Source organism: Tyto alba, unplaced genomic scaffold, assembly GCF_018691265.1.
Source record: "Tyto alba isolate M040663 unplaced genomic scaffold, T.alba_DEE_v4.0 Super-Scaffold_38, whole genome shotgun sequence".
Classification (NCBI taxonomy): domain Eukaryota; kingdom Metazoa; phylum Chordata; class Aves; order Strigiformes; family Tytonidae; genus Tyto; species Tyto alba.
In genome coordinates, this window is record NW_024881313.1 from 3597107 (window position 1) to 3606854 (window position 9748).

The 9748-nt window shown below is 49.8% G+C and overlaps 1 protein-coding gene across 1 annotated transcript; it reads right to left on the reverse strand.

Annotated features, from left to right (window-relative positions):
* Positions 1-4983: 4983 nt before the first annotated feature.
* On the reverse strand, positions 4984-7736 carry PRR15 (proline rich 15). The gene is given in 3 exon segments (XM_042801678.1): positions 4984-6992; positions 6994-7140; positions 7635-7736. Coding segments are annotated over 2 exon segments (381 nt in total). The 5' UTR covers positions 7132-7140; positions 7635-7736; the 3' UTR covers positions 4984-6749.
* Between the last annotated feature and the right edge of the window lie 2012 nt (positions 7737-9748).

Sequence of the window (9748 nt, forward strand, 5' to 3'; positions counted from 1 at the left end):
AGACGCCATTGAAGCAGGTGGAATCAGACACCTCAATGCTTTTGTCAACGCCTTTGACCACACTGGAAATCTGCAGCTGCAGGAGGGGAGACGCATACTCACGCTAGTTCAAATACACATCTTAGGTTATAACCAATTTGTTTTTTTCCTGTGTGTACAAGTGGGATGCCAGTGCCACAAATAACACCTACCGTTCCACTTCTGCCCGTTTCTGTGGTTCTCGTTAAAGTCCCAGCCATAGTTTACAACGCACAGCATCAGTAACTGTCCTGGAGGTAGCTGGGCAATGATGTGTAAGTTTAAGTGACGTCAAAACTCCCACATATCCGAAGGTTCCTCTCAGGGATCTGAAACTTTAGAAAGGCCATTTGAATCTCTTGCCGCCACTTAACACAGCTTGGTTTTCTTAGGCAGTTTCAGCATAGCCTGATTTCTGGTCTCAGACTAGATGCGTCATTCCATTCAGGTACTTACTTACGAGCCTTACTTTAGCCCTGTATCTTGAATTTCCTTTCTTTAGAGATGATGATTTTTTTTTTTTTTTTTTCCAGGAAGACAAAAGGATCAGCCTTCAGTGGAATTCTCCAGAGCTCTCCACAACTGCAAGGTATTATTACTAATTTGAGTTTAGTTTCAGGCACAGGTCATATGAATATCTTAAAATTTTGTGGAAACATTTTGCAGGGGACAAGCTCAGCCAAATTTCTGTTCCAGCACAAAAAAAAGGGAGAACCCATAAATAAAACTAAAGAGGTAACATATAGTGAATAAGAATACTCATTAAAAAGGTAACTCCATGGTAAATTATTATAGCAGAAAAATAAAACCGTACAAATTCAGGAAGAATAGCTGTCTATAACGATAACGGATAATATTTTAAGTGCTTCAGCTGGTCATTTAAAATGGGACCTCAGCTTTCCAAAGCTGCTTTCAATCACGGTCAGCAATTTTTGCTGTTCTAATGTGATTCCTCACTTTCTCACCATTTTCCATTCCAGATGCAATTCAGCAGATGTTAATTAACACCTGCAATAGCTAATACATTACCTAGAGACATTTTCATATCTGCTGTTAGCCAGTTGAGAGCTACGCCAGGAACAAACCGTCGTCTCCCGGCCTTGGAGGAAGAATTAAACCACCTTTAAATGCCCAGTGCAATGTCGAGTTGATGGTTTGTCTCTTCCTCAAGAGAAAGCCTTTGCAAAATGCTGGCCTTGTATATATATGCTCTACACCTCCTGTTTAATAAATTCTACTTCTCTAGCTGCTTTAGGGTCCAGCAAGAAGACTGCTATAGCATTGGTATGCCAAGAAAAGAGCCCAAAAATAGAGAAGCCAGAAAATATGTTTTTTCTCCTCCTCCTTGCAGAGGTCTTGAGCTACAGCATTTCTAGGAAGTACTGTTGGCAGGATTTTTCTTTTAAGTTTACACCATGTTCCAAGTCCTGAACCCATGATATTAAGCAGGACAGGTAAACCAACTCTGCTTTTTGGAAACGTCTGTCACTGAAAGCACATGCCAAGATAAACACAACCAAGGATGTGCAGACTATGAGGCTCCTTCTGTTTCTCAGGTAGCCGTATTTCTCGTACCAAGACTAAGGCTCAGTTCTGCTCCTGTTCATAAAATTGAGTGGGAATGTGCCCAGAAGCACGTGCAGAAATGGATCTGCTATAACTTTTCCTTTTCCCTTGGCCACTGAAGTGCTGCCCACTCTCCCGTCCCTCAGCAGTTCTCGTGGGCTCAGTGGACAGTTTAGCTGCTCAAACATTTACAGGCTGAGGATAAAACAAAGACCCGGAAAGCAAAATGGACTGAAATCAGCAGTGAAAAGAAAAAAAAGTGAGCCACCGAAGTTCAAGCATGGTACCTCTAATTTTTCACTTCAGCAGGTGTACATAGGTATGGTTCTTACTTTCAGTAGTGTAGAAGCTCGTGCTTTTTACCTCCGTAGTGTAAAAGGAACGACCATAATAAATGGTAACTTTGGATCAGGGGCAAGACCTGAGGCACTGCAAACAGGCAGCAGAAGATTCATGGCACATAACGGCTTGTGTCTGAGGATCAAGACTACTTCACACATCCCAAAACATCTGATAGCCTGGTAACTAATAATAGCCTCAAAAAAACGTTCTAACTCATTTTTACTCGCATGAAACATGATGTCTAGATCTGATGATTACTCACCAGAGTAAATTTTCCATTTAAAATCATGCCTTGCAGCTATCGTGGAAAGCTGTTTGCTAACCCCCAAACACATATTATCTGATGTTACATTGCTTTATCTAGATAAAATGGGCAGTAAATCAAATTTGTAAGCTGCAGCTGCTAATCAATATGCTTTAGTTGAAGACTATCTCCAAATATTGTTTCTCAGAGCTATTTGTGAATTTCAGATGTGTCATTAAAGATAAAACAGATCAAGAGAAACAACTTCACAAATTCTGGCGTCTATAACATTGAGCAACTTTATCCCTTTTGTTTTATTCCAAAATGAAAAATCGCAGCCAGCAGCTTTCCCATCTTATTTACAATAAATTAGTGATGAAGGGGAAAGGTTTGTTTTTTCAAAATGGTGTAATTATGTGGTCTCAAATATCATTCTATAAGCAACCCGCTCTCACCCCAGATTTTAAAAGACATCTGAGAAAATACCAGGTTTGGGTTTCTTTCTTTTGCCTTACCAGGTAGGATCCGAAAAGGCAGCAAAATGAACCTCCGGTTGAAACAGTTTTTCTTCCAATTATAGATCAGATGCTCGAATGAGCTTAATTAAACATGGGCTTTAACGTGAAGCATCCAGCCGCGCTGGCCAGGCCGAGGCTGGGAGTTCTGTCCTTCAGATTTTAGCCCTCGTATGAGGTTATCTTGTTAATGGACAAGAGACTTGATATTTCAAGTATAAAATTATCACCGGTGGCACTGCAGTGATGACAAAACTTAGAACCAAAACTCCCTCAACCAGTGAAGACCCCTTTCCTCCCCACGACAGTAAAGTTCCCCCTCCATTCTTTCAGTTCACTTTAAGTCATATCCTGACATAACATCTGAGGTTAAAAGACTTGAGGCTTCAAGGCATTTATTCCGGTGCTTCCAATTTAGGATCATTTTCTGCAGGTGCTCCCTATAATCTTTGTTGAGGTCCAGACTGACCAGCCTACAATAGCATGGAATGATTCACCAGGCAGCTTCTCACAGATTTATTTTTAGTTTTGGCAAGAGCAGGAATAAGCAGACATACACTTTGCAAGTTTATTTGAAAAGTTCACTCTGTTTTCTAAATATTTATTTTTCGCCCCAAACCTGCAATCCTCAGTAGTATCTGGAATAATATCAAGGAAATCACACTACAGCTGACGTAGCAGAGGTTGAACCTCATCTGCTTATTCCATTTATTTTGTCAATATGCCCCTGCCTGCTTTTAAAAGCAAAGAGCAACTACTTTCTCAGCCACCCTATTTCCTAAACTTACTTTCTGGTGCATGATCTTTATAAAGGAGATGAGGTAAATACCTATATTAAGAATGCTGGCAGCCTTTTAATAATTCAAGGCACAGAAACGCACTATTGTTGTAACTGAGCAGGTACTCTCTAACACAAAAGAAAGGTCAAGCTTCCTGCACTTCAAGGGTTAAAAGAAGAAATTCAGATGCTCCGTAAAACGCTGCCTTTTTCTGTATCAGCTTCATTTCCGTGTCTGTAGATCACTTAAAGCGTTCTCCCATGCTCAGACTGAGGAACAAGGGGACTATTCCTGCGCCACAACTTGGTTGTGGCCAAGGGGGCTACTCACTCCCTGCTGTGGCAGGCAGGTCGGCACTGGCCGCAGGTATCGCTGCGTGGCCCTTGCACAGAGGGCGGGGAAAGCGAGACGAGGCAGGCAGCCCATTTTCTCATGGATCTAGTTTTTCAGTGGCTGCTATCAAATTCATTGAAGCAAGGATTTGACTGAGCAGGAAGATAGAATTACGTCTCCTTCCCACAGCTCAAGGTCAGGATAAAGATGGAGGATGGCTGTGAGCGAGTCATTTTATGTGCACTTATTGACTTTGTATTCCGATCAAATTTCCAAGCTGAAAGTACCAAACACAGGGATTAAGATATGTCTAATATTTAGTCACATATTAACCAGTATTGATATCAAATTTTAACAGCAGCCATTTGAACAGCTAGCCAGACTTAAAACCTGAATTAGTAGATATCTTGTGCCCCGGTGAAGATTTGCAACTAATGAACCTGAGACATTTCCAAAGAGCAAACAGAGGTTCACTGTAGGAAGAGGTAGCTCAGAGGTACAGAGGAGATGAAACTGTATTTTCACAACAGTGTAAGGATTAAAAATGCAGAAGAGCATCTGCGTGAGATGTATAAAACCCTGGTCTGCGTACTCAGGCCTCTGGATAGTTCTGAGGGTCTGACCCTCACAGAGCTCACACTAAACCAGACGTAGGAGTAAGAAGCGCACTAACGCAGTACCTGCTTACTTGTTCTTCCATTTTGAGGACACACGTACCAGAAAGCTTCTTTGGGCCCTACATCAATGCAGGCAGAATTTTTTTGCCTGTAATAAATATGAACATGTTGCCTTCCGCCGGTAGTACGATAACCCTGGCAGCAAAGCCACCCCTCTCTGCCTCCTCCTCCCCCCGCCCCGGGCTAACTGTAGCTGAAGTACGGTTCTTCTTCATCCACCTCTCCGTTCCCAGCTTTTAAATTTTCCTCCTTCTCTCTCATACCCCTTTGTCTGAGGCTGGATTTGCTCCAATTGTTTCTTCTCAACAGAAGGATTTCAGATGCCCCTTGGCTGAAAAGGCTCCACATAAGAAAAGCATCTCCGAGGAGAAACTTCCAAGAGCTCCCCGCCACAACCCCCCACCTCTTTTCTTGGCCAGCAATTAGTCAGGAACATAAAAAGGCAGTCCAAAACCAGTACCTTGCAGTTTGTTTTACTAAATGAAAATAAAAAAGCGTATGTCTGCACATTGGGTAGAAAAAAGCTTTTATGGAAACAGATTTGACGCTACAGCCCCTCTGTCCTTGCATTTCACAGTCTGAAGGAGTAGCTGGGTGAAGGACCGGCGAGTACCTAAGCCAGCTAGGTTGCCCGAGTTTATCGCCCGGGAGCTTTCAAAGTTCATTACATATTATTACACACACTGAACCATGGGGCACTTGCCCAGCATCTACTGCATCATTTCGGTGATTGTCAGTGACTGGTTTAATCCATATTGTCAACTGGAACTCTGCGCTCAGCTCTTGTTTCCTTTCAGGTCACTTTTTATTTTTAATTGACCTTAAATCATTAGTTACAACCAAACAAAATCATAACTGCATAGTACTTGACCGCTAGGAAACAATCTTCAGTCCCCACCACTCTGTAGTATCTCTGCTCACATTCAGAAAAAGTCTAAAACCACTTTAACAATATGAAGTATATTGCGAATGCATTTAAAATAAATAAATCGGTTTTTGCTACATCACCTACTATCAAGAAATATGCAATTGCCAAGTGTTTTTAGCTGAGTTTGCTCTGTAAGGCACAACACCAGTACAAATCTGGCTTACAGTTTACTTTTTTTTCAAAAATTTCAGGAGCTGTTAGAGGGAGCAGATAGCTGCCTGAGTTAAAGCACATTATCTTGCTATCAAAAGAAATCCTGGGAATCTTTAACCTTGCTTCACAAGCCTCGGACATGGTAAACAGTAAAGAACATTTCCCTTGGTGTCCAAGCCTATTTCCACGTTAGGAGCGCAACCCTGCCTGTGCTCTCCAGGGCTGGTCCAGTCTCCCAAAAGAGTATTTACATTTCATCACACAATTTCTTCATCAGAGCTTCATTACGCCAGCTATCACCAATTATGCAAAAACGACGCGTTCCCCGCGTAAAGAGCGTGAATTGCCAAGACAAACCAGCACCGGCCTCCCTCTGTAACAGAGCCACGGGAGAGCAGCCTCTGAAACACCTGCCTGTCGTTACGCAGCGAGAAGAGGGAGCAAACCAGCTCGGTCCTGCCTGCTGCATATTTAAATGCGACGTGATGTGGGGCACGGGCGAATGCGTGTGCCTGACCCTCACGGCAACTCTCCTTTGACCCCCGCAGGGGAAGGAGGACGGGTTCCACGGCGTGCCAGCCAAGGCAGGGCAGGGGCACGTACGGCACCACCGGAGGTCCTCGGCCCTGAAATTTGATGACAGCACTTTGTTCCCCTCTTCCTTTGATAAGGCAGCGCGTGAGATGAGAGCAGCAAAGCAGCTCCTCGGCTGGAGAGCTGAGAGGAGCCGGGTCACAGGCCTGAGGAGTCAGCGCCTTGGCTCCTGGCCGGGTACCGGGAGCCCCAGCATCGGCCCTGGGATAGCACCTTCGGGTCCGCTCGCCGCGGTACCGGGCGTGAGGCGTTTACTGGGGGGGGTCCTTGTGTTTAAAATAATCCCATCGTCCCGTCATCTTGGGGGGGGGGGGGGGGGGGGGGGGGGGGGTGAGGTTGGTCTCGGCGGTGTCCGTGTAACAACAGCCCGCGACTCCACTCGTCGGGCGGAGGTGCCGGGCTCCGCGAACTGTCCGGCCGGGGCTGGGGAGGCCGCTGCCACGCACCCCCGCGTCGCCCACGGGGCCAAGCAAGGCCAACCCCAACGGTGGGGCTCCCGCCGTCCGTCCGTCCGTCCGTCCATCCAGTGGCGGCTCCTCACAGGGCCGCGGCTCCGGGGGCGAATCCCACCCCCCCCCACCCCCCCCCACGTCCCCGGGGCTACTCGCCCCCCTGGGCGGCACGGCCGGCCGCCCCGCCGCCGTCGAAGACCTCGGGGCTGTCGGCCAGCAGCGAGGTGCGCACCTTCCGCCTCTCCTTGAAGCGGCCCGAGTGGGAGACGCGGAGGCTCCGGCGGTTGCCGCCGCCCGCCCCCGCCGCCTCGCCGCCGCCGAAGGGGGTGGGCTGCTCCTCCCGGCCGCCGGGGCTGGCGGGGGGGGGAGCGGCGGGGGCCTCGCTGGCGGCGGAGGCGGGGGGGGGGCGGCGGGGTGGCCGCCGCTTCCTTGTGCTTCTTCTTGCTGGTCAGCGACTTCCACCACGGCCCCGCCGAGCTGCCCTTCACGCCGGCGCGGGGGGCGGCGGTGGCCGCGGCGCTGTCCGCCATCTCGGGCTCCTGCGGTAGGGAGGGGGGGGGGCGGGGGGGGGCGGGGGGGGGGAAGAGAGAACGAGGGCGGGCTGGCAGCCGGGATCGCCGCCACCCAGCCCGCCGGGGCCCCCCACCACTCGGGCCGGCGCCGGGGCCCTCCCTCCCACAGCACGGGGGGGGCGGGAAGCCCCCTCCACACCCACACCCCCCCCCCAACGCAGGGAGCGCTTTTGGGGTAGGTCTGCCCGTCACCCCGGGAGCTGCGGAGCAGGGAGGGAACAGGTCTCGCACAGGGAGCCGCGGGATGGGGATGGAGGGGGGGGGGGGGGGGGGGGGAAGGATTTCGCGCTTTGCCCCGGTGACAGACTCTGAAGCGCCACCCGCCCTCCCGTGCGCGGCTGACGGAGCTAAAGGTAAATAAAGCCCCGGAGCCGAGCCGCTGGACGCGCTCCCCGCACTCGTCACCGCTTCCCCCCGTCCCCCCCCATCCTCCCCAAAAAGGGGACCCCGAGGCCGGGTACCTTGGGGCTGCCTCCCCGCGGGCTGGGGCCGGGAGCCCGCGTCCCTCCCGGGGGATCCTGCGATGTGGCGCCGGCCGCTCCCTCCCTCCCTCCCTCCCTCCCTCCCTTCCCCCGCCGGCTCCCGGCGCGACAGGTACGGGAGGCGGCACCGACGGGACCGCGCTCCTTCTGCCCCCGGGGAAGCGCGGCCGCTCCTCCCTCCCCACGCCCCTACGGCTCCATCGGCGCGGTGGGGCGGGAGGGCGGGAGGGAGGGCGGGAAGGGGGCGGCAGGTAGCGGCCAGCCCCGCGGCTCGGCCCCGGGGGCGGAGCGGCCCCCGCTCACCTGCGCGGCGGGGCGGGGCCCGGGGGGGCGGTGGGTGTCCCCACGGAGGGACACCCGGAGGTGGGGGGGGGGGGAAGAGGAGGAGGAGGAGGAGGAGGAGGAGGAGGAAGGAGCCGTAGCACCGGGAGGGCGTCAGGAAAGGCGGCGTTCCCGCCGGCGGGCGCGGCGCTGTCGGCCTGCGGCAGCCCCGCGGTTTTTTTTTGCGCGCCTCGCTGCGGAGGGCGCGCCTCGCTGAATCATTTTGTAGCCGCGGAGAAAAACAGAATCGTTCGTAGTTGCCCATCTTTTAAAAAAAAAAAAACAAAAACAACCCGCAGCTGACGCAGAAAGAGAGGCAGTGCCGCCTAATATATACACTTGAACTGGCTTAGAATTGGGACCTTCACTTTTTGTGTGGTGATGGATATATGGCCAAACAAACGTCTTTTATTCATCCAGAAAGGAGAGAAAGGATTTGTTTGTACCACACCATGTGTTGAAAATGGTGATTTGTTTGTTGGAGAGCTACACCATGTAATATATACATTTGATCCCTAACACCCCTCCCATCAGCCGCACAGTCCGTTACCGAAGGATGCCCGTGGTCGTGTGGAGGAGTTTGCGAAATCATGCCAGCCTCATACTCTTTTACAGATCAACTTCTGCTACTTGCAGCTTCCCTGAATAGCCCATAAAGAGAAGATGCATGGGAACTGGTGAATGCCGGTTACCGTGGGAGAGGAGCCCAGGATGTGCACTGACACTGTTCCCTTCGACCCCAAAGGCTTTTGGATAGGGAAGCATGCGTGCACACACATGGGAAAGTACTCTAGGCTGTCATACTAAGATCAGTAGCAAAAGATCTATCCTATGGACTAAAACAGTAACTTCCAATGAGAAAAGATGGCTTTTTCATTCCCTCCTAACAAGTAGGCAACCGGCATTTTCTAAGGTGCGTAGCACCAGGGCATCAGGCTCTGTTGGGCCAAGGACAGCCACAGACCACAGGGTCAGGTTTCCCCTGGTGAATATGACCTACTGCTTTGCTACTCGTGTATCTATAGAGAAGGAGAACAGCATCATCTCTCCCCATCTTGTGTCCCAGGGAAGCGCCTGAGAAAAAAGGGAATTTATGCAGAAATAAAGGTAATTATTATTATTATTTTTAAAGCCCTTTTCACAAAAATATTACTGGTTGACATTTATAGCTTCCAGCCTGGTTATAGGCTTATACAAAACATTTGCCACTGTATCACTTGTTTATATTATTCTGATTACCATAGATGTGACCTCTTGGCTCACATAATGCCAAACTTACATCAACTCAGTGCGGTTTTTTCAGCTAAGCCTGTGTCGATGAATTTTACAATGAAAGAGATTTGTCATTTTTGATGCTGGTCTGAAAGCAGCGTCTACCAAAAAGAGACAGGCACTTTGGAAAGCTTTGTCAGAGATGTGGGAGTGGGAGGGTGCGCCTGCATGTGTACGTGGTGGTGCAGGGGGACAGCAAAACCTGCTCTGCAGTTGGAAGTCACTGCTACGAATCAGTCACAACATGCTGTTCCACGAGGTTGTCACTAAGGTTAGTGTTTATATAAAAACAACTCTGAGGGTGAAAACATAGGGTCTGCCCCTTTCTTACTGCTGCTGTACTTGTTGCATTCCTTCAGTGTGCATATATTTACAGCGCTGATATAAAAAGGAAAGTAAAACAGCCCATTGACTCTTTCAATGCATGGAAGTTAAACACTGTATCAAGTTAATAAGAGTACTGCTGTTAAATTCTGTCCTGTCTTTGCAGGAGGAGAGGA